Source organism: Melopsittacus undulatus, chromosome 5 (assembly GCF_012275295.1).
Source record: "Melopsittacus undulatus isolate bMelUnd1 chromosome 5, bMelUnd1.mat.Z, whole genome shotgun sequence".
Taxonomy (NCBI): domain Eukaryota; kingdom Metazoa; phylum Chordata; class Aves; order Psittaciformes; family Psittaculidae; genus Melopsittacus; species Melopsittacus undulatus.
The window spans coordinates 8286755-8312539 of record NC_047531.1 but is presented as its reverse complement, the minus strand read 5'-3'; the positions used below and the strand labels follow the sequence as shown (position 1 = coordinate 8312539).

Here is a 25785-nt window from a genome sequence, read left to right as displayed (position 1 = left end):
CACTTGTACATGTTTATTCACTGAAACAGTTCAACTTGCGAGCTTGGAAGATGCTTCTCATCTATTAATACTACCTTGTACCAGTAATAACCAAAAGTACTTTGCAAACATTGACAGAGGACAGGCTCAGAATTTCCTCAAAGCTTGAGAATTCTGTAGTTTGTTTTCTAAAGTAGTGGAAAAACTGAACAAAAAACCTGTTAATGAGCCTTTTTCCAAGAGGGCTCCTATATGCATACGCACCTCATGGTAGATAGGTATGGGTTTGGGTGAATGTGGTATTTAGAATCATAGAATATCATAAGGATGCTAGATAACTAAGTTTCTGGGGGCACAAGAAACCTTTTCACAAGTAGGAAAAATGTTAAGGTGATTCAAGGGTATACCTGATAAAGTAACTGCAGCAGAGAACTGTGAATTAGGGAATAGACCCTTGTTTCATATCACAGACCACTATTTGACTTGGGCTAATGACAAAAGGCAAAATTTGAGTGATTTGTCAGCAGTTTGGAAACGAGGCATTCACTGAGAACTGTATGGATCTATTTACCTTCAGAGGTTACATACTGATAGAATTTCTTTCAAGTCTCCAAATGTTTCATTCCTACGCATAAAACATTTTCACTACCTAGCTTGATATCAAAACTAAAGAGCTTTACATTTTTGCCTTTCTTTTTGGCACTGCAGTATAAAAAGCGTTAGTTTAACCATATTCCCAAACCTGTAATGGAGCAATTTACAATTCTAGATCCTCGGGTCTAGCCTTTGGTAAACATCTCTACCTCATTTTATTAATTAAACAGAACATTTCCCAGTACACCTAAATGTCTGAAATGTTTCCCAATGTCTGAATAACCACCAGAGTTAAGTTTTTAATTCTTCCCTACGTTTATTACACTGTGACTAATCAGAATTGCATTTGTGAAAATTCTTGTGCTTAGTATTTTCCATTAAAAAGAAACAAACGTGTTGAAAACTCATTTCACACAATGCCATTTGAAGTATAATCCTGCATTTCTTGTTATCTCATTGCTCTTAATGATATCAGCAGGAGATTTTTGGTTATAAAGTGAAGACCTTGATAATCAGTGTTAAAAATTTTAATTAAAATTAAAAGGCTTTGAAAACTTTTCATTTGTAAATTGAGTTTTCCACTTGTTCCAAATAAAATTAGGACTGGAAAAATAGGTAAAAGAAATATACTTTGTAACATGGCATACATTCCTGAAAATGGCAGTTCTTTATCTGAAACATGGTTTTAAGATCAGTCAACACCTAGCAACCTTAGGAATATAGCAGAAATACCCCCTTCTCAGCTTTTTATGAATTTTCAGTAATCACATATGATGAGATGCTGAGCTTTCAACTACAAAGCAATGCCTAACTTCATGTACCACGACACATTTCCTTTCTAAGTGCTGTTCTCTTCCCCAAAGCATCTGTTGCTTTCCCATGACAGTGAGAGACTCAAGTTCATCAACTGGATCTACCTTTGAAGGGAAAGCGAAGACATTTTAAGGCTCCCAGAAGCATCTGACTGACAGACTGAGGATGCTTAGGAAAGCAGTGCGTTATCTCCAACCACCCTCCTGAAGCTCTGCCCAAATAAACCACGATTCCTGGGCATCTGCAGCAAACTAAACAACTACAATGAGAAGTAAGGTACAAAAATTCCTATTAGTACTGTGTAAACCTGTATTCGTACACACCTGCTGCTCTGTGAGTAATAAACCAGGGCTGGAACACATTTTCTGGAGTAGTCTGACTCTTTATTCCTCAACGAACGTTCTGGCCCTTCCTTAGAATCCGACCAAGACTAGGTTTCATCACAACTAGTGCTCCAACGTGGAGCCAGAATATTTTGTGTGTGTGGAAAAAAACAAAAATTGTCATCAGGCACAGCAGAAACCTCCTTTCTCTACTTCTCCATTCGGACTTGAGGAGTTTTACACGTTTGCCTAAGAAACAAACACATGTCAAGTACTACAGTGTTATGGAATTAGTTACAGAAGACAAAACTGGAATAGATGGAATTTTCTTTAACTTACAAGGAAAAGTACAAGTTGATAGGAAAAAACATTTCAGAATCAGAGCAACCTCTCTTAGCAAAAGAGCACTGCCTCAAAAACACCCGCAAGCAATAACAGTGACTCCAAAGGAAAAGGTTTAAATGTAATCAAAATCAAAGTCATTGATTTTTCACCAAAACACAACAGAAACTGATAGATAGCACTCATTTTTGCAAGTATAGCAGTAATCTTTAACTATGATAAAACAGTAATTAAAAAGTTCTTTGAAAACAAGTCCATGGATAGACCTGTAGTATAGAAAAGAGCCATGAACTCAGAATATGATCCCTTGCAAATGAAAGGTTTGAGTGTGTTCTTCCCCTACATGTTTTAAGTAAAAATAAAACAAGATGTTAAAAAACAAACAAAACAAAACAAAAACACAAGAAAGTTGAAAGTTTGAAAAAAGTGAGCATTTTGAAAACTCTACTTACATTTCTATGGTTAGTAGGTTACAGGAAAAAACATAAACAGATGACACATTTCAAAAGACAATATTCAATTCAGACAGCTAGTTCCTTATCTAGACATTTGAGGTATTTTTTGGATCTGATGGTAATGATTGCTTTTGAAAAGGGTTGCACAGCACCTCGAGAGATCACCTAATTTATTTAAATAATGCTTACAGAAAGATTACCATTTTCCTTCTCTTTTTCCTTTAGGCTTTTCAACTTAAATGTCATGCTGCAGATCATTAGAAATATACATCACAAGATTAAACTCATCATTTTGATAACTTGTAGCTTTAATAAAATCTCTACACATTTAAATACTACGAATCAAGTTAATACGGTTCTGTATAATATTTCTTTGAACTTGATAGTTTACAAAATAAACTTAATTGATACAACTCACTGGGACAATAACCATACTGTATATCTGATGATGACATCTGAGTTATGTCAAAGCTAAATCTAATTCATCAGTCTTTTGAATGTATTTCATTATTCTTCTTTTCTAAAAGGTAATGACAGTACAATGCACATACCTAAGCTTTCTCAATGCCGTACCAGAGAGTGGAAATTAAGTTTATGGTAAAATTGTTTTAACGCAACAAAATTTTTCAGTTTTGTGCAGTTTTATATTAAAAGAAGACTTAAAGATAAACCTTATTTTACTTTCTGTAACAGATAATAACTGTAGCAATTCAGACAAGGATATATCCTCTTGAGGTTTTTGTGGTGATCACAACTCCATAGTGGGACTGCAGCATGGCGTCATAAAAGACTGCAAGACAATTAATTAAATAAGCGTGATTTTCTTCTCTTTCACACCACTGATTCCATCTAGTCATCTCAAACGGGAAATAAAAACAACCTCCTTCCTTCTTACAGATGAGGAAACAAGCATAATAAAGAGTCATGCTACCCTTCCAAATGTGAGAAACTAAATGGAGAAGGAGGGATAGGAATAGAGTCCTTCTGCCTTTGGCTTTATCAGACCTCACTTATATAAAGAAAAGACTACTGTTATTCTTGACTGGAAAGCAAAACCTGTAGCAAGCTACTTTCTGTGTTCAATGTTCTAAAAATGTAAAAGCTACAAAAACCAAACAAAAAAAAAAATCCCAAGCCTTATTTTAAAACTTGGCTGAGTTTTTAAATTCCCAAATAGATACAATGGATTTCCATTTTTAATTAATTTTCCCAAGGAATTTGTAAGATTGAACTTCAAATTGCCCTCACTAAAAAAAAATCAAGTACTCTAAATTCATCACATCTGCTTTCTTTTTTTTCTTCATATGTTTATGGTGTGTTATTTTTTCTTGGATTTTGAATGGAGAGTAACAAGCCATTTGGAAGAGACCAAAATAGAAATGGAAATTATTTCCTTACCTGTAATTTTATCTTCTCTATGAGGGTACCTGCTGCTCTGTTAGTGCAGTACTGATGTGTTTTCTGCCTTTGTCCCAAGCTTCAGTAATTCCTCTGGTGATTTTTCCCCCACTTGCTTACCAGCTTCCACTGCTGGCATTTTGAGGTAGTGCACTCACATTTGGCTCCAGGAATACTGCCACAGCTGAGGGAATATAAGACAACTAAAAAACAAGTTAGAAAACAGCAGAGCAATATCCAGGCTGGAAAAAAAAAATGTTTAAAACCAATGAATCAATTATTAAATTGGAAACCTTTGATCATTTTCCTCTCTCTTTGCATCCATTTAGAATCTCCACGGGAAGAAAAGGCTTTCTCAGGCTTGAAGAAATTTTAGCCAAAGTCACAAGTGCTGGCAGAGTAGTGGGTACCCATTCAGAGAATATAAAATTACTTTAAGTGAATTTAATTTTAACTTTCTCCAGTATCACCTATCACACCAGCACTCTAATACAGATGGGAAACTGAAGAAATTTGGCAGATTTGGAGGATGTCAGAAAAATCCCTCTCACCCTCTCTCAAGTCTTAATAGAATTGGGAAAAGGAAGATGCAAGCTTTTCACGTAAAAGCTGTCATAGATGAAAAATTAGGAGGATTTCTCACTGCCTAGGGAAAAATGCAAAAAAGTCTGGATCACTGAGAAGTAGTCAAGATTACGGTTGTTGATTCCCAACTAACAATTGTAGTCATCTTGGTCCTCGGAGATGAAGAAGGGAAAAAACCAACTAGTTTCATAAGTAGATAAATTGAACACAAAACAGAGAGCAGTCATGCTTGTACTTGAGTGTAGATGATAAAATTTCACTGTGGTTCTCTTGCATTTTTTACACGTAATGGTCACAAACTCCTGTAGGATCCTTGAAAAAAGATAGCATAACAATTTGGTGTTAATTCCAGAAAATCATGAGTGGTGTTTTCGCCAGCATTTGCCACAGGCTCATGATAAAGTGATGCATGCTATTAGCATCATTCCTGAATGGATTAGAAATGTCATCTTCCTTGAGTATTATGGACAATTCCAGGTGAAAGTTACAATTTCCTATAATTCCTCTCCACTGGGGATCATCTTCATAATGTTTTTCAATTTCAGAGCACACAGAAAAGATGTATCTTGAAATGTGACGAATAATGTGCTTCACTATTCAATTTAATTTGTCTTCCTTAAAGAACCTGGCCAGTTGTCTTCATACCTTCATCTCTTCATTATCTTTTGTCTCGTACATGAACCAAGACAAGATAAGTATGACTGAACTGGAGTAGATAATCACATTTAGACATTGGAATTCCAAAATCTCAAGTAATGAAGGAAAGACCAAAAGGCTCTGAAGAGGCTGTTACCTTCAAATTTCAGGAATGTAAGTACCAATGATTTGCTTTACAGTCAAGAGAGAGAAAAAGGACACTGGTAATTTTTTAATAACCCTCCAAAAGAAATTTGCTTTGCAAATAAACAGCTTTAAATTTGCCAAGTTGCATTCTAGGAGAAAGTCTCCTGATCCTTTTTTGTATCCTGAATATATCAAACAATAATTATTGACAATTGGAATTGGAACAGTGCCTTGAAGAGTATAAATTTACTATGCTCTTGTTTTCCAAGGTAATTCTGGAGAGATGGCAAAGAGGCAGGACAGAGAGACCTCAGAATTCTAGAAGAAAAAGTACTCTGTGGATTTGCCTGAATTAATACCACCACAAGCAGAGGCAGCTTTTGTTCTTCTGGCAGAGACATGTTCCTGAGCCACAAGGCTTAAATTAAAAATGGAGGAATAAGCTGAAGCTCTGGTTGGCGTCAGTAATACTTTCTGGCATTCTTGAACCTGAAGAGGCAAAGTAGATTTGGACTTCTTGAAATATGAAGCTCCATTAAAATTCTCAGATCTTCTCTTGCTGCTGAGTTTGTAGATACATGTTGATAGACACAATCCATTGTTTCCTTCAGATCATATCCATCTTCATAAACTGAAGACATACTTTGGTTCACTTCTGGTTTTAGAGGTCTTGCCAGTATAATTCTACAGGTCACACCATACAAATACATCATGGTGAACTGCGGATTTTGTAGCTTCACTCAGAATCTCCACTTCAGAGTTCTGTGAAATTTCTTCCTGCAGATACCGAAGGGGACTAACGATAGTCAGGATGCTAAGATCTGAGAAGGAATCCACTGTGTATGCTAATAATGCAGTAGAGGAAAGCTCAAAGTCCATTTTATAGAAGATACAAAGTCTTTGAAGCCTTTTTTCCATACAAAGCAGTAGTGTATTTCCCCAAGATTAATCTGGTGTTCACCAAGGTGGAAGGAGTAAACTACAAGATATGAAAAAAATTAACAACTTGAAAATTCTTATGCAAATTAATTTTATATTGGTCCTTTTGTTTTTTAATTTAGTCCTAGACATCAGTCTTCCACTTATTCTTTCCTGAAATACTGTTTTGGGTTTTTTTCCTTTTGAACAGTTCTCAGAGTGGGACTATCTTCATTAGTCTTATGGAGAAATAAGTGAGATTTACAAACATGCTCACTTTGCTCTGCAAGGGAATAGTATCTGAGTAATCTTATATATTTGAAAGTTGTTCATTCCTCCAGCGGTGACTGTGCATAAGGCTCTGTATGACTGACTTTCTCTGCTTGATATTGATCATTATCCATTTCCTTCCTTCCCTCTTAGAGAGCAGAAAAGCAGTGCTGTGACAGGATGGTAATTCTGAAGTTTTCTATAAACAGTCCTAATGAGTAAGGAAATACTTCAAGAAAACTATGGGACTTTGGAGAATTGAAAGTACTACCTTTTGAAGAGTCACATTGCACTTTTCTGCATATGAGCTCTGCAGCTAAGCAGAGATACACAGTTTGTGAAGCCTGTGCCTAATACTCAGCAAAAGAAGCAAGAGTTCTGCCGGCACCTATTTAAGTAGTAGGTAATGTAAGGTTTTGGAACACTCCAATCTCTCTGAGCTGAAATTTATCATTTCTGACTTGCATAAATGATCCGAAGAAGCCCTTGCAGGCTGCAAAGGAGGGTGAGACAAGGAAGAAGCACTAGTTTTAGAGCATGCCAGCATGACTCACATGAAACCGCCATTTGAATATCATCTTCCTATATGGTAACTTGTGGGGTAGGCAGTAGAAGCTGACAGATTTTCTAGGAAAACTAAAACCCACTTCTAGATATTCAGAGCTCTTCTTGCACAGCTGTGAAAGGGCAAAGAGACTGGCAGAATGGAGCTGCAAATGAGAGTGGAAATGTCTTTGATTTTGGTATCAGGTCTTTTCCACTTTGTGGAGAAAACAAGTAATTTACATATAAACTTCAAAACTCATTTTCATTTCCATCAAAGATGCAGAAAATTATTCTCCAGGCATGAGGTCAATAGCTCAAATGTGCCAGCAAGGGAAAAATTGGGGGAAAAAGAAAATAAAGAAAAATAAATCACAAGTTGAGTCTTTTGGGACAAAGGCAGAAAACCTCTTGGGTGGTCTCATGGAGTGGAGGATTCCCACGTGGAAGAAAGTGATGCTTGCAAAAATCACTGATTAGTTAATTAATGACATGCAACTGAAATACATTTGTATTTTTATTTAAATATTTCAGGGTTTTTTTTCCTTTCAGAGTAATTCTGTCAATTTTCAGGTTCTGCAGAAGCTAAAATGATGCTTTACAAAGGATCTAGCTGCAGTCCCACCTCAGAAAAAAGCTACTCCCTCATAAAAATGTATAAACTACATCATATATTACTAACACTCTGTGAGTGTGATGAAGGGATTGTAAAATACTTCATTTCTCACATTTGTGCAGTGTGTCTACTCACAAAAAAAATCAGAATAACCCTTCTGAAAAACTAGGGACAAGATTCGGTGTATTCACAAAGAGATGCAGGAAGGGATTGAAAATCACAAACCTTCTAGGCAAAAGCTGCTAATAAAAAAATAAAATACTACTCTGTTTTTAAAAATTTTCTTTCAAGTGCTGCATTAACAGGCTCCCTCTTTCCAAAAGAGCTGTACCTATGCATTGTACCTTTAACCCATTCTCTCTTTTTGTCCTGGTTTCACCTGTAACGGTTATTTTTAATCCTTCCTAGTAGTTGGTGCAGTGCTGTGTTTGAGCTTTAGTCTGAGAACAATGCTGATAACACACTGGTGTTTTAGCTGTTGCTGAGCAGCCCTTACCCTGATCAAAGACTTTTCAGTCTCATGCTCTGTCAGTGAGGAGGCATACAAGAAGCTGACAGGGAGCAGAGACAGGACACCTGACCCGAACTAGCCAAAGGGGTATTCCATACCACAGCACATCATGCTCAGTATTGGGGAAGTTACCCAGAAGGGACCAATTGCTGCTTGGGTTAGACTGGGTATCAGTCAGCAGGTGGTGAGCAATTGCCTTGCTCATCACTTGTGTTTATTGGAGTTTTTTTCCTTTCCCCCTTTAGTTTTATGTTCTGTTCCCTTGTTATTTCCTTTCTCATTATTAGTACTGGTAGCAGCAGTATACTGTACTTTAGTTATTAAACTGTTCTTATCTCAACCCAAGGGGGTTTACCTTCTTTCAATTCTTCTACCCATCCTTCCTGGAGGCGAGAAGGAGAAGGTTGAGCAAATGACTGTGTGGTGCTGAGTTACCATCTGGGCTTAAACCATGACACTTTTGATGTTTCTCACTTTCAGTTTTTAATAGCAGTATCCATAGGACTCAAAGTCAGAACAGAACCAAACAAAATCTGAGACTGAAGATGTCTTGGGTGTTCAATGTTTGAATTATCTTCATTTACCTAATAAGTTTTACTGACTTTTAAGACTATGACTTTGTTTATAACGTTTCACATCACAATACTTATTCAATCCTTTACACCATAACTTGTGTTTTGTGTGTAGTTTTAAGCACCTTCTTTGGGGAAAGGAGTACGACTTGTCTATATTTCTGTGACCTACAAATGATCGTAATTAAGCCATAGGTCTGAAATTTGTCAAATGTAGATTTGCAACAGGAACCTTTTCATAAGATAGAACTAGACTCACCAATTTCACATTGAAGAAGTAAATTTGGCATTAAAAATAGCAGCTATTTTTAAGAAAATTGGCAAATTGCACAGTGCTGATTACTGATGATTCCTTGTAACATGTGTTGGCTGGACTACTAACTTTTTTTAGCAAAATAGCAAAGTGTCCCTAAGGATTAGAGTGTAGGTGCCTTACAAAAAATACAGAGCTTCAGTATGAAAGGATTGTAATGCTAGATCAAAATAATAATCACTGACTAATATGAAAAGCTAACTTGACCTCAGAAAATGTCATCCTATTTCCATTACCAACTCATTTGCCCTCTGAAACTTGTATGTGTTTTTAGGAAAATGTGTACATAACACTTATGGCTATTTTAATGACAGACAGATACAGTGGTCTGTGAGTTAGCAGTGAGAAACATGCTGAGACAGCTGCAAATTTCTCCTAGTAAGAGACTAGCCAAAGGCATGCAGAGATAGCATAGCTGCACAGAGGCTGTCATAAATGCAATCACTCTTTTCCACAGGTAGTATTTTGCTACAGTCTATGTACCTACTTATATTGCAATCAAATTCTTTTTATGAACCACAAGGCATTTCTAGTCACTGTATATATGTGTATTTTTCCTATAAAACTTTATGTGAAATTAAGGTGAGGCATCTATAGACAGAGCAGTTGTATAGTGAAGTTGTTTTTTAATTTATTCATACAGCCCCTTAGATAATACTAGAAGAAGCACTTCTTACCATTATTTACTATTGACACATGGAAGATCATTGATGCATCCTGTAAGTATTTCATATCACACAGTGTCAAAGCAAAACCCAAATTCTTTCATGTGATGAAAGTTAGTAGCAGTTTTACAGTGAAAAGAAAATGTCATGTGAGAAATACATTGCCTTATTAGCACTGACTGACCACAACAGTGTGTCTGGCCTATTGGAAACATCCTAGAATAACCTATGTACAATATTTACATGATGAATTTCTGCTTTTTCTAATTATGTATCATTACTACTGCCAGTTTAAAAGCCTGGAGGAGGAAGAGGAATAAATACATGAGTGAAGAGGCTACAACAATATCAATACTTCTTTTCAACCTTGGCAGAAAAACCAGTAATACTTGTTCCATTTTTTTCCCCTATGCTGCTGCTTAAAAAGCCTACACATCTGTTGCTCATGCAGAGAAGAGGGATCAACAACTAATGTAGCTGCACTGCTTACACTGATGTCAGGCTCAGTTACAAGAAAAATGCCATTTTCTTCTCATATACAGGGACACATTTTAGCTCTCATGTATTATGTTGTCTTACTCAGGCAGTGGTTATGACAGCACTGGTGCAGCTGAGTCACAACTAATGCTGCCTCCCAATACTGAGAATCCCAGTAGCCCACTACAAAACATTACTATGTAAAGGTAGCTAACAGAGCTCATGCCTTGTACAGGAAAGACTATGAGCAGCATAATTTATAAATTGAAATATAAAAAAATTATTGTCTCTCCTTTAAGCAGCTGTAATTAATTTAGAAACAATCCAGCATCAGCAAGTGAGAAAGAGTAGGCAGTGTAAAAATGTAAGCAGTATTTATAGGTAGCAACAGAACTGTATTGATTCAGAGTAGCGGAATGCACATACTGAACAGCATTTGGCTCCATGTGCAGACAGTTGGTGTGTTTGGCTGGTACACTTTCTAGTCTTCCAAGGATTATTCAATTTTTAGTTTCTGTTAAACTCTGGATGCTATAATGTTAAATTAGATTAAATGAATATTACAAATATCTTGACTTCAGGCTCTTTCCAATATTGTTTTGGAATGCAGATAAACACTCTCACTATGGATTTCTCTCCATCCTGGCAATATTCTGTTCTTTTCACACTAGTTGTCTACCTCATATTGATCTGGATAGCAGATTTGGATTTGGAATGTAGATAAATATACTCAATATGGATTTATTTTTGGCCCAGTAGTATTTCTTTTTTATTTCTTTCTGTCCTTGTAATATTTATTTTATCCTTTTATTTTTTTCCCCCAGTATTCTATTTCTAATATTGTTTTGACATATAGTTACATAATAATATATTAGATATCGATTTCTTTCTGTTCTGCAGTGTGCTTTTCCCCACATATTAAAACTAATAGCCAGTTTTCAGAGTGGCAATCGTAGTTGCTTCTGCCTCTTATAAACGTGTGGGTGTTCAGCTATTCCAGAATCCAGATGCTCATTTCCAAAAGATGGTCCTTTATGACTCATCAGAAAAAAATACTTTCACTTGTTCATAGGAAAATATTGTTCACTTTCACCCTCTAGAGATTTTCAGAGGTTAATAATCAATGCCTGTTATGCATTACACCTGATGGTTCTGGTTCTTTTGTATTATAAATATAAGCATTATTAGTAGCATCATACTGACAAGTCAATTCTAAAGCACATATACTGGTTGCCAATTTTTGCTGCATAATAGATATGGGTCATCCTGTTTATCCTGGTATGATACATACTATGATGTATGTTATCTTCATAGACTCATGAAGACTACGTTGTCTTCACATCTCATAGCTGTGCCTCTTCAGAACATGAATATTTTTTAAACTTCTCTTATATTGCATTTGATAGTTACCACAATCCAAAGCTTCCCAAACTGACAGAGAATGAAGGGGGGACTTCGCTCATCTTCCTACTGAAGACCACACTGTAGAGTAGCTTCCTATTCACCATTCTATCCAAGCCACCATCTTCCTTTTCAACATTAAGTACCTCAGTGCTGGGGGGTAAGCTAATCATCACAGCTTTCCTTTGGAGTTATCAGGGAGACAAAAGCACCTCCAGAAGATAATTAATCTGATTTATCTTAGGACAAACTGAATAGCCCTCTGAAATAGAACAATTCGCTCCAATACTAAAAAGATACCCTACAGCTCAGGCTAGTCACGTCACTATAGAAGAGTCATAATTCACGCAAAGTCCAGTAAAGTCCACTCCACATATTTTAAGTAGTACTCCATGTTAAGCTATGCTTCATTCTGCAAGCAGTTCTACCAAATCAAACTAAAAGCTTAAGGACAGGGTACTATTTCATTACTGCAGTGGTTCAAAGCTGCACTAGGGTAGGTTTAGATTAGACATTAGGAAGCACTTCCTTACCCAGAGGGCTGTCAAACACTGGAACAGGCTTCCTAGAAAGACAGTCAATGCCCCAAGCCTGACAGTGTTTAAGAGGCATTTGGATAATGCCCCTATTAACATGCTTTAACTTGGTCAAGGCTGAATTGGTCAGGCAGTGGAACTAGATGATTGTGGTAGGTCTCTTCCAGGTCCTTTCCAACTGAAACAATCTGTTCTGTCCAATTCTATTCTATTTCACTTGAAAAATATCAATGCATATTTCTCTACGTCTTCATGAAATACCAGCTGAGGGACACTTCCCCACTCCAGTGCGCACTTTTTCAGTCATGTCACAGCTCTAGGATCTCAAGATGAGACACAGGATGCACCACTTCACCTGTGTTCCTATAATCTAGTTTCTGTAGGAAAGACAAGCTTATGGGCTGCCCAGGAGCCATGACATGCTCTAAGCTAGTCCAGGATGGATGCTTGGGGAACAGGGACCCCCGGAGACATTGCAGTACACACTTACATGCAGGTCACATGCAGCTTCTGTTGCTGTTACTCAAAGGTAGCCTCTATTACAAATAAAGCCTGGCATCTGGATCTGGCCTTTAAAAAAACCCTATCCAGAGACCTCCTGTGTGGAATGCACACTATAACTGACAGAAATATAAAATTCTTTCTCCTCAGCCCTTATCTGACTGCAAAATGTTGATATCTAGTTTTTCTAAAGGGCTCCTTTGTTTAGCATTTTTTTTAATGTCATTGTAAATTTTATAGGCAACGCTGCTAGATTTTGTTGTTTCCAACTGATGGTAAAATTCCTTTGGTTTAAACAGAAATTTTCCTAATTTTGCAAAAAGGAGAGGGAACACAGCCAAGACTGTGGCCTGCTTTTTCAATGAAAGTAAAAAATTCAATTGCTTCCTCTCCCAACAGTTTCTCAGTCTAGAGGAGAATGCCACAATGTGCCTGGTAAATCTCACCTAGACACATAATCATTTCATAATTGTCCTTAGGTGCTCCTGAACATCCTGTTTTGCTGTGGTATAATGCTCAGGATCACAAACACACATTTCTTTATGTGAAGTAAAAATAATTTTGGTTTTAGTTAAATTATCATTGCCTTTTTCCTCCTACCCCCTCCTGCAGGCTATATAGACTCAAAAGAGTAAATTCTAAAGCATCACAAAACCAGTACTCAGCTTATTCAGACTTATATTCCTTTTCCATGGTTAACTCCTAATGTTATCCCTCTCCTTTTAATATGCAAACAAATTAGGAAAAACAGTTTAATTCTTCCATATTTGGTTTTGCATGCTGATGGTAAATAGTTTCCACCTGAGTTTTCTTAACATTTGAATTCTGAGTACCATAGCATTCATGCTGTTTCTAATTCATTATTCATGTATTACCCTATTAGATCCCCATGAATATCAGGTAGACCACATTTTTTAAAAATCAATTTGTTTTCTCTCATTATTCACTTGACTTTTTTGTTTAGTGACTGATACCATAGGTATTCAGAATTTGGTATCATCATTTTTTACAATAGTGTTGTTAAATATGCTTACAGAGGTGGACAAGAAAAAACCTCCTACCCCACTGGTTTTATCTCTAACGTAATGCTTAACTTATAACACCCCAAGATGTGGAAATGTAGGTGCTGCTTTTGAACTTGGTATCCTGTAGAAGACAGGATAGTACTTCAGCAGTTAATTGGGTTACTTTTTCTGCACATGAAAGATGCAGACTTACAGAAAATGCTTGGAGGTGAATATAGACTTTCTTAGACCTTTCAGTAAATTCTTCACAAGGCTCTTTGGAAATATACTTACATCACCAAAGCTGTTCAGTTCCTTTTGTTTCTTTATGCTTTTATGTTATACATGATAATCACATATGGGTTATTTCATTTGAAAGTCACAGACTTATTATTCATTACTTCTTAATACTGACTCTGTACAGCTCTTTTCATTTTTCTCAAAACAAAAGTGGTTTTGAAACCACAGAGCAATTTAGTGTTTTTCCTTTTACATATATAGACTTTGGGGAGCAGAAAGAGGAGCTACAAAAATATTGTACTTACTACATGTTAGGGAAAAGTAGTTGCTTTTTTATAATATGCTATTCTCTTAACACAAAGAAGCACATTTCCAACAGCAATCTATATTTTTCTGGGCATATGAATTATTTCTATTAAAATCTGGAAAAACCTGGAAAGACAGAGACCTTCATTCAGCTGCCACCTGGTTTCAACAGCTTAGACCAACTTTTAGTCATAAATTTGAATTCCAGTTTGCTATTGTGTCAAGACAGCTTTGCAGCTATGTGGGAAATGAACAAAGAAAGGGCACAACATACCTTATCTGGACAAACTAGAAGGCAGGACAAATACTGGGGGTTTTAAGATTAGTTTTTTCGGTTTAGCTGGTGGTAGGTCTGGAAGCAGGTTACGGTAGCCATTGTGCTGAATCAGCACATATGATGGCCAATAGAGAAAAGGTCTGGCTTTTTCTTAGCATCACTCCTGAAGATGCATGAAATGAGTCCTGAAGATTGCTGCCATCCATGGAGGAAGAAAAATCCCTCTTGAAAAAAGACAGACCTATGAGTCTGCAACAGAGGCATAAGCCCTTGAGAACAAAAGCCTTGGGCTTCTGTGGATTCCTCACATCCTCACAGTGGACAGAACTTCATAATCTTGACCCATACAAAAAAACTATATTCCGGCAAAATGCTAGGAAGAAATCTCCTCAAGGTGATTTTAATTGGCGTTTCTCCCTTTTGTGACCTCTTTTTTCCTACGCAAATGTAATCCAGACACATTTTTTTACTTACTTCTTGTCAAATGCTCACAATATATGTAAAATGGCATGCATCTTTAACACTAATAGTGCCATGTAATACTAGCCAGGAAAAGTTTTGAAGCACACACATATTTTTTTGTCTATTTCTATTGCTATTTTAAGTTCTATCAAGTACTTTTTGTTTATATTATGCATGTGGACACATTTTACATGTGTATAATCAGATTTCCATTGGTATGTACAAAGTTAAGTGTGGGCAGCATTCAAGCAAGGTTAGCTTCAGAAGAAACACATCTGAGAAAGGATTCAGGAGTGGAATTGTATATCAAGCATTTAGGAAGTACCCTTCCTTCAAAGAATGACAAAATGATTTAAAGACTTGTACATGCAGAAAATGAGACACATAGAGCTCTCTGTGGAATAGAAGGAATATAATCCATTCAGCACACACTACATTTCATTACAACCAAAGTGTACCAGAAATTTAGTGCCCCTGAAAGGAAGACTTCAATAAAATAACATGGAGACACAAACACCTGCATAGGGTAAATACCACACTAGCTAATTATGGCCTGACACTGCAAACAATTACCAAATACTTACAAGCAAAACCAGTCATCAATATGCGTGATGGGGTGCAGGTGTTCATGCTTACACACACACGTGTATGTCTTCAGAGTGAATTTTAATCTGTTTTATTTTGATGAAGAACTCTGCTGACTCTCCACAAGCCAGCAGTGTGCACTCACAGCCCAGAAAGCCAGCTGTATCTTGGGCTGCATCAAAAGGAGCGTGACCAGAAGGAGGTGATCCTGCCCCTCTACTCTGCTCTCATGAGACCTCACCTGGAGTATTGTGTGCAGTTCTGGTGTCCTCAACATAAAAAGGACATGGAACTGTTGGAACAAGTCCAGAGGAGGCCACGAGGATGATCAGGGGACTGGAGCACCTCCTGTATGAAGACAGGCGGAGAAAGTTGGGGCTGTTCAGCCTGGAGAAGAGAAGGCTGCATGGAAACCTCATAGCAGCCTTCCAGTATCTGAAGGGATCCTATAGGAATGCCGGGGATGGACTCTTCATTAGGGACTATGGTGATAGAACAAGGGCTAACTGGTTAAAACTTAAACGGGAAGTTTATATTGGATATAAGGAGGAAGTTCTTTACTGTGAGGGTGGTGAGGCACTGAAATGGATTGCCCAGGGAAGCTGTGAATGCTTCATCCTGGCAGTGTTCAAGGCCAGGTTGGACAGAGCCTTGGGTGGCATGGTTTAGTGTGAGGTGTCCCTGCCCATGGCAGGGGGTTTGGAACCTGATGATTTTAAGGTCCTTTCCAACCCTAACTAGTCTATGATTCTATGATTATATAGAGATACAACACTGTAGTTTTAGGAAGTTTAAGTGCTTAATGCTTATCTGAAGAATTTGTAATTCTCCCATTTCTCTTACCCACTAAAAAAGCAGAGATGACAGCACTTTCATTTTGTTTTCAGGCATTGTATATGACGAATTTTACATATTCTTCTATTAATGTAGTTTTGAACCGATAATATAAAAAGTGTCAAATGTAGAAAAGGAACTGTCAAAATTTTAAATCCCAGTTATACAAGACAGAAGGTATCAGAGGGTCATACTGTAGTGATGCACTCAATACTTACCATACTCAGAAGCTTCTATGTAGAAACACGGTAAATCCATGTTATTGATAAAAATGCAAGTTTGTTATACTGTGAATGAAGAGTTAGCAAGCTGTACAGACTTTTTATAACAGGTTTCAAAGATAAATGCATATCATATGAGAATACATTTCATCATTACTGGTAGTTGAAGAAGGAGTGAACTCTACTATCTCCTCTGCTTACCTGAGAAGGTCTGGCACACTGCTTACCATGTTCAAGCAATTGCAAAGTAGGCTGCAAAAAGTGCGCAGGACCAGGAAGTCCAATCCTAGTATGACTCTTCCCACACTTCTTTAGTCTTCTCAACTCATGTCTTCTATGTGCACCAAATTTCCTGTGCACTTTTTTTATGTTGTTGGTAACATGTCAGGTTGGTATCATACCTACCCTAGTTGTTTTCACTTTATTCCCAGAGGAACAGCTCCATCCCTTACGATCTGGAAGAACTTTACATTCCTCCCCTTCAAGACATGGTTGCATGTGGCACCACCATTTCTGCTCCACTATTGAAGCTACAAGAGAGGAAAACAAACACATTTGCATGTTGCTGAAATGAACACTTTAATGTCATTGTGTCACAACATTTATTTTTCAGGAAAATGTTAGAAATGTACTAAATAACAGCTAGTTTGTGATTTTTTCAACCAAGTCAGAATCTTCATAAGAAATTAGGTCCCAATTTGCACAAGGTGCTATGTGCTTTGAATTCAATCTCTTTACTATATTTCTCTTTCTAATTTACTGCAGTTCAGGAAGTAATTTCAAAGCAATTTTTTTTCAGCCCTCATTTTTATTTGTTCAGACAGATTCAAAGTTTGAAGTACAATCTCTTCTTCTGAGTTACTGTATTTTGCCTGATCTACTATATAGTCTAGCATAGCCTTATTAAAATTATTCCCCAATGATGACATATTTACAGCTTCTCTGACAGCCAACAACACATCAGCAGTAAAGATATCATGTAATGAGTGAATCCATCCTGCTGAAAAATCAGCTACTATATTCTCGAATAAAACATATGAGCCTATGCCAGATTTTTTAAGTAAAACATTAATATTGCACTGTGAATAGGAAAAATAATGTTGGTCTAAAAAGAATAAAAAACAGCAAGAACTGTTCTCTGCTTGTTTGTTTGTTTGTTCCTCCATATTGAAAATGAATATATAAGCAAAATGTAAGACTGCAACACATGAAAATTATATGCTCATATAGATTTGCATAAACACTTTTAATTAAGTGAATTTTTTACAACTCCTAGGGCACTCTGTTAGATCAAATTTAGCATCTCAAGAAGTCTCTTTCACCAGCATCTAATAATTTTGCTTAGCATTTCCACAGAGTAATAGTAAATAATTAATTTTTCCCATCTTCTTCTCATTCATTTTGGGCATGCCCTTCAAAATGCAGCAGCATTTCTACTCGTATTTTAAATAGTTAACTGCAATGGAGTCATTCTCACTGATGAAATTAAGCCAGCAAAACCCCCTAGGAACATGCAGCAAAAGGGAGCAATAGAAATAGTCGCACCATCAACACAAGAAGGAGCTGCCCGGGTGGTACCTGCTACCTGCCCGGGGAAGCAGGAGCACTTCACTGTCTGTGATCTTTCTTCTATCTTGTTCTTATTGCAACATCTGTGGAGTGCCACCACTTCACAGGTCCCAGTTTTAACATGGTGAGCTGTGAAAACAAGATGATGAGCAATTTGACAACATTGTGTGGTAGCATCATACTACTTCAGGTTTTTTTAATTAGAAATGCATTACACTTGGCTCTGTAAGGCAATCTGCCATGCATGAAACTAGAATTAAAATGGTACTAACACTAGAATGTGAAGTTGATTTCTTTTACAAATGTAGCATAACCATCTCATGCCGAAAACACTGGCTAAAGTAAAACAGTTGGAGAAGGCTTCATATGGGACAGTTCCAGTGAAGCAGGAAGCTGAAACATAAAACTAACCTAGACAATATATTAATTTCTGGACTCCCATAAACTGCTGTATAACTCTACCAAGATTTTTCTTCACCTTAAGGGAGAGACTTTGAAAAGGAAGTGTTTCAATGTTGAAACACCCATGCATGCACAATTTTTCAGAATCTATGTCTCCAGAGTTTATATGCAGGGCAGGAGCAGTTTTTGATACAATATTCCAAAACCTTCCCACAGATGAAAAGAGAACTGGCAGGATACAGGAAAAGCCCTCGAGGAAAACCCGGAAATAAAATCTAAGGAGTCACATTTGATTTTTGCCTGGCAATGCAAAGTAAATCTGGGAACATGGGCAACCGAGTTTTTCAAACACAGGAGGCAACAGGACAATTTTTATTACCCCATATACAGTAAACATCACCCTCACCCAGGCTCCTCTAACTGATCACCAGGATCATGCTACTGGAGCCCTGTGTGGAGAACAACTTGTTAAGAGGAGAGCTTACTAAGTTCATTTCCTGTTTCAGCATCCAGTTAATGAAAGTTCTGGAGTTCAAAAAAAGTAACTTTAACTAAACTTTCAGTGGCTACTGATAGAAGATCAGGTATTTCTGGGGAGAGTTCATTTCCATCAGAAAGAATCATAGAATTATGGAATCAGAGAATAGTTTGGGTTGGCAAGGACCTTCAATGGTCATCTAGTCCAACCACCCTGCAATGAGCAGGGACATCTTCAGCTGGATCAGATTGCTCAGAACCACATCCAGCCTGGCCATGAATGTCTCCAGGGTGGTGCATCCACCACCTCTCTGGGCAATCTGTGCCAGTCTTACCACCTTCATCATAAAAATTTTTCCCTCACATCCAGCCTGAATCTCCCCTCTTTTAGTTTATAACCATTACCTCTTATCCTATCACAACAGGCCCTGCTAAAAAGTCCCTCCCCATCTTTCTTATAGGCCCCTTTTAAGAGCTGAAAGAAATCTGCACTTTTAGCTGGTGTTGACCTACAACCTTGATAGGGAGGAATATTAATTATGCAACACAATACATGTTTAAGAGTACCCTTTAGTTCTCTATTTCCGCTGCTGTTAAACATTTTGTACACTTTATATAAAGCCTATGGAATGAATGCTTAAGTTACCTTTATATTCCAAATGGCAAATAGTAAACAGGAGCTTCAATGAGAAAGCTGTACTAACAGGCTTTCAAGCAGTGATATCTGATTGCACTCAGTTACTATTGCACACTATCAGTTCCCAAAAAAACTGAAGGAAAACAAACTTGATGTAGGCTATGGACCCCAAGAACGTGCCTAGAGGCAAAAGCAACTGGCAGCAGCAAGGTCTTCCATCAACAAAGCATAAACTACTAAACATTTCATTCAGGCAATTTTCAGTAGAACAAAGTCCACTGAAAAGTCTGTGATCTTTGTGATCATTCACAGCATCGTACTTTGTTAGGTTACATTATACTCCACCACATCATGCTGCGCTACAGCTGAAATGATATAACACAATGTGAAGAATTAACCCATGATCCATCATACTGTGACAGGCTGAAATGTCGCATAAAAATCAGAAATGTAGGAGGAATTTTTTCTTTCTCTGCTTAAAATCGCTTTGCTTTGCGTTTTAATTATCATTTTTAATTCAAGGAAAGATGAGGAAAGCAATTCACACTACCTGCATGTACTTTGCAATCTCTGATATTTTCATACCTTTGATGATGAGCAAATATTTTTACAGCTACCAGTACAGTCTGCTGTAAAAAAAATTGCTTTTAATTACCTTCCAAACAATTTCAGTGGTATATATGCCAATAAAACAATTTAAACAAACATATTAATTTTTCTCACTAAAACAGTTGTAAGATTGGGTTTTTTTTTGTGAATATAGCAAAAACATATTCTAGGATATATTTTGAATATATAATATATAATAGAAAGAACACATGCTGCTTTTGTAATTTCACATCATTTTTTATTTTGATAGGCAATTAAATCTCTTATACCTACACATGCTAACAGAAATTCACTAACATATACTATATGAAAGGACATAAAAACCCAGACATTGAATCTACAAAAGAAAGTAAATTTAGTGATAAGAGGTAAACTTTGTACCATATAATTTTTCACTACACTAGTTTTCAGTCATTATTTGTATTTTGATGTGTATCACTGATCCTGAAATTTTTTCTCCTCACTCTCCTATCAAATAGCTTTACACTGCTCTACCAGATCTAAAGAAATGTCATAATATGCCTGCTAAGAGAAAATTAAGTACAATGTCCATCAAGAGTCATCTGGAATGGAAATCAGTGAAAAGAGCTGTTACAAAATTCTGTGAGGGAAAAGTTCACACTGAAACAAAACTTTTGAAAGAATTGTTTTGTAGTAATTAGAGAGAGAATATCAGATATTTTAAGACTTTTATGGAAAATTAGTCAAATTAAATTAAGCAGGTAATGGGCTAAAACTTAAACAGCGAAGGTTTAGATTGGATATAAGGAAGAAATTCTTTACTGTTAGGGTGGTGAGGTACCGGAATGGGTTGCGCAGGGAGGTTGTGAATGCTCCATCCCTGGCAGTGTTCAAGGCCAGGTTGGACAGAGCCTTGGGTGATATGGTTTAGTGTGAGGTGTCCCTGCCCATAGCAGGAGGGTTGGAACTAAATGATCTTAAGGTCCTTTCCAACCCAAACTATTCTATGATTCTATGTACTATACAGGAAAGGATCTCAAAGGATGAAAAGATGTGAAAAATGGCAGAGAACAAAAAAATAATCACATACTATTGATAGTATTTGGAGAATCTTTAATAAAGCTGCTTTTAAATTTTTTGGTAGAAAACTAAAACAACTTAGAAAAGTATACAAAGATATTTCAAGCATTGAAAATCTAGGCCAACCATCCTCTAGTTTCTATCTACCATGTAGAGTATGCAAAGAATATTCCTTGAGAGGAAATTTAGGGATTTTAGCTCCTTATGCTATCAAATAATTAAGTTCCAGTGCAGTAAGTACAGTATCTATCACATTCATGTGAAATGAAAGCCTCTATACAGTAGATAAAGAATTTCCCACAACCTAATACAAATTAACCCCATTAAGCCACTGAATCATTCCCTGCAAGAAGGATGGTACTTTAGGAGAGTCACATTTTGGTTTTGTTTCTTTTTCTCCTAGTGCAGTCTTCAAAGTATGCTGCTTGCTTTGCAGAAACCATTTGAGGAAGTAAAAGACACTTCTGGAATTCTACGGAAACTCATTATTCAAAATCACCACAAACACTGAGTCCTGCATGCTCTGCTATTGAAAATAATCCTTCCTGAAATCAATGTGAAGGACTACAGAGAGAGATATATATGTGTATAGATTGTGAAGTTTTACTGATGATTATGCATAACATAACATGTGTAGATATTAAGTTCCAGAAGATGTAACACTGTATTTCGCGTGCATAACTAGGAAAACAGACATAACCATATCTCACCCATTAACAGCATATCCTGTAATTAACCTGCCACTTTTATAGCATTTTTCATGTAGTGAAATCATCAATAGTTATCCCATAATTCAGCATGCTAGTGGTACATAAAAACTTACATGTTCATATGTATGATCCTGGAAAACAAATAAAGCTAAGTAATTGTTATTTTTCAGTCTACATAAAATTGCACTGAAAGACTATGTTTAAACACACACAGCAAAGACCTTTAAATATATATAAATTCTACCTGTTCTTGTCCCTTCATCGCAACTTTTTTCTTTTTCCTTCAGGTGAATGACATTTCAGTCATATTTTCACGGTGAATCTGGCTCTAAGTTATGCACAAACCTAGCATTAAATCAAGGAAAGTCTTCTGAATTTCACTGTTTGCTAACATTGCTATTTCCTAGCCCCACCACTTTAACACTGGTGTTCAGTTCTGATACCCATCTCAGCCATTTGAGTCTTTTCTTTGCACAGGCCATGAATTAACACATACACTGGCCATTAAGAAAGAAAGAGGAAGAAATCATGTTGCCATGGATTGGATTGCAGTAGCTACATACAAACAGTAAAAAACTCCCAAACAAACAAACACCAACAAGGCTCTATTATATGTTCTCTGTAAAAACACTAGCACAACTGGGTGGTGTAGCTAAACCCATTTAATCTTTAACATCTACTGGAAGAAAAAGATCCCTTGTCCCTTTTCCCACACTCCTTCAATCCTTGCTTACATGAACACTCTCATTTGATGGTGACAACAGTAAACCAGGGACACAGACCAGCAGAATAATATATATATATATATAATATATTTTTTTTGTAGGGTTAGTTCTCTGCAGGCTTATCTTCACAACTGGATGTAGAAACTAGTGAGATGCAGCTTCAGCCATAAGGAAGCAGCAGGAGCAGGCAGCCTCCGATACATGATTACTGCTGTGGAAACCAGCTTGTATATTGGCTTACAGGCACTGCATCTCTACACTCCTACCTGAAATAAATGTATTTTATTCTCTTGTAGATAATTCCTCTGAGATCAGAGAGACTATGTAAAGTGTGCAAAGCTTTGTCTGTTTGTGTCTGTGTGGGTTTTAAAGCTTTTCACAAAAACAAAGCTTTAGCTGAAACAAGAAGGAACAGATCAGCAAGGAGAAGATTGGCAATTACTCAAAACCATGAGTTTCAATCCATATTACATCTAATATTATACAAACTTTTGCCTTTTTGTCATTTTGGGTATAATTTGAAAATGTCTCACATGAAATACTATAGTAACCCGGTCTCTCAAAGTAGGCACATAAGTAGTCTTTATTCATGTAAACCATATCCACATGAGTAATTGCATTAAGGACTATAATGGAATTACTTTTTCTAATAACTATCTATAAGGAAAAACAAACAATACTTCAGCAGATTATCAACCTGCTTCATCTGTTTCCCTGAGTGATCTGTCACTATTCTATACCACAGTATTCAAACAAGTGATTAAACAGAGGTAGGTTGTTGATATCAAATAAATAAAATTAGTGGTTATAATATAACATTTTCCAGATCAGGCTCTAAATCACTGTCTTACTCTTAAGTGACCAGGATAAAAGTAAGTTTTCTTGTTCACATAGTCTATTTATTTGCTTTGTTCATAGTGATTGACATGGGAAAGAAATGTAGGTTATCTTTCTGCTACACTTCAGCAATTTCAATATGTCATATCAGTGTGTCACTGTAGATAGTAAGGACACAAATAAACTTGCAAAATTTCTCACACACAAGAACACACTCCTACAGCATTGCTGCATTTTTCAATGGCTCAATAAGTGTTAGTAGTTGCCACATCTAAATAATGAAAACCTTATACGACCACAGCTAAGCCAGGATTTCCATGTTTTCTGTTTAAACATCAGACAGATACATAGAAAGGAATATAGTGTACAGCTCATTCAAATAATTCCTTTTTCTTTTTAATATATTCTCTTATATCCACCTATCAGCTGGTAAGGAAAACCTTAGATTTAGTTTATTCACATTCTATCCACAACTGTGCTGATATTGCTCCAGCTGTGTAGCTAAGAACATAAGCAATGTGAAGATTTTTGTTAAACATAAAGCCTTTGACTTGACCAGTCATGCCAGTAATTGAGAAAAAAAAAAGAAGACAAGGTTTTGGGAACAGGAGCTTCAGTTTGCTTGTATGAACACAAACCAAAGCACACTTTCATTTCAGCTCAATGGGCCAGAGGGAAAGCTGGCAGTTGAGACATCAGGGAAAGCAGAGGCATCTCGTATACTAGTTACAGTTATTACCCCTGGCATGCACCAAGCCACTGACTCCCAAAGAAGCAGTGGTGGACACACATTGAGAGGAATCCTACTGAACATAATATTTAAAGATTGGATTCAAATCCTTTTGAAATCAGTGGGTTGGTTTGATCAGTGGTTTTGGATCACAACTTCAGTGATATGGAAGCTGTGATTGCTCCATCCCTGGCAGTGTTCAAGGCCAGGTGGGACAGAGCCGTGGGTGACACGGTCTAGTGTGAGGTGTCCCTACCCATGGCAGGGGGGTTGGAACTGGATGATCTTAAGGTCCTTTCCAACCCTAACTATTCTATGATTCTATGATTCTAGGATAAAACGAAATTCTTTATTTTCAATGAAGGCGACATCTGGGTTTGCAACTGAGATATTTGTTCCAATGACTGCAAGTGTAGCACCTATTACAGTGATTGAGCAAATGATGATATATAGTCTAGTCCATGCGACTGAAAAGTATGATGAATTAAGATTATTAAATTGTGTTTTAAACCATCATAACAGATGTTGTGTTTTCCATCAAACGGTTCATTTACTAAAAGTTCAGGATTCAAGCAGTGCAACTATTTTTGAAATCTAGTAAAATTTTGTTATTCTTTGAACCTAAAGGCACGAATGGTTGGGGGGGGGGAGGGGGAACTTGTCTCCACATTTTCTTAATTTTATTTTAATACAACATTTTTTATTGCTATGACAAACCAGAGGGGTTTTTTTGTTTGTTTGTTTGATTGTTGGTTTTGGTCTGGTTTGGTTGTTTTTTTTTGGCCAGTGAACTGAAAAATCAATCGCAGACACAGCAGTAACTCCTGTGTCCTCAATGGTGACAATGAGGCATGGCACAGTTTGTGCTGTGTCTCAGGAAAGGCACTCATGCTGCTTTATCTTCCAGATGATACACTGGGTTGCACTACAGAATCAGCAGGAAAAAATGGTAATTCTACACTATCATTTCAATTCACATGGCTACTTAAAACCTTATTTAGCTATCTATTCCACTCATGCCATGCATATAAAACATTCACATAGTTTAGAAGAGTACACATCTAAAACCAGCAGTAAATTCTCTCTTTAAAATTAAAATTAAAATTTTATTTTATTGAAATATTTTATTTTATTAAAATAAAAGTTTTAATTTTAAGGAGAGAATTTACTGTAGTGAAAAGCAGCTCTCTGTGTTTCCTGATGGTCCTTTTTCCAAATACTTAGAATTGAGGATGTGCTGAATAACCCTCACCTTAGTATGGTCCTTGACTAAACACAAATGCCCTGGGTGTCCAGAGGAGCCCAAAGCATCCTAATGAGTTCCAACAGAGCACCCTGACCTGATGATTCCAGCACCATCCCCAGGGAGCAACCAGCCTGTGGGCCCCATGTGAAACCCACCTAAATGAGTCAACACAAGAAACTGCTTCCCCAGAAAGCCTTGCAGACTAAAGGGAGTGCTGCAGACAGGGGTCTAGGACCTGTTAACAGATGAAGGGGGAGCAGAATTTTGAGATTGTACAG

General features: G+C 36.9%; 1 protein-coding gene across 3 annotated transcripts in view; it reads right to left on the bottom strand.

Annotated features, from left to right (window-relative positions):
* Positions 1-25785, bottom strand: part of TAFA2 (TAFA chemokine like family member 2) — a 197755-nt gene that overhangs the window by 7481 nt on the left and 164489 nt on the right. Inside the window, exons 3-5 of one of the 3 annotated variants that reach the window (XR_004549656.1) lie at positions 18070-18222; positions 16930-17054; positions 1710-1958 (exon numbers count right to left, since the gene is read on the bottom strand). Coding sequence is in view for 1 of the 3 variants with exons in the window: in XM_034063352.1 (XP_033919243.1) it covers positions 16930-17054; positions 18070-18222 (278 nt within the window). In the remaining 2 variants the exon portion in view is untranslated. Of the gene's footprint in view, positions 1-1709; positions 1959-3177; positions 3297-3904; positions 5084-16929; positions 17055-18069; positions 18223-25785 lie in introns of those variants that run through there. The other 2 variants (XR_004080440.2, XM_034063352.1) reach the window with 2 other exon arrangements.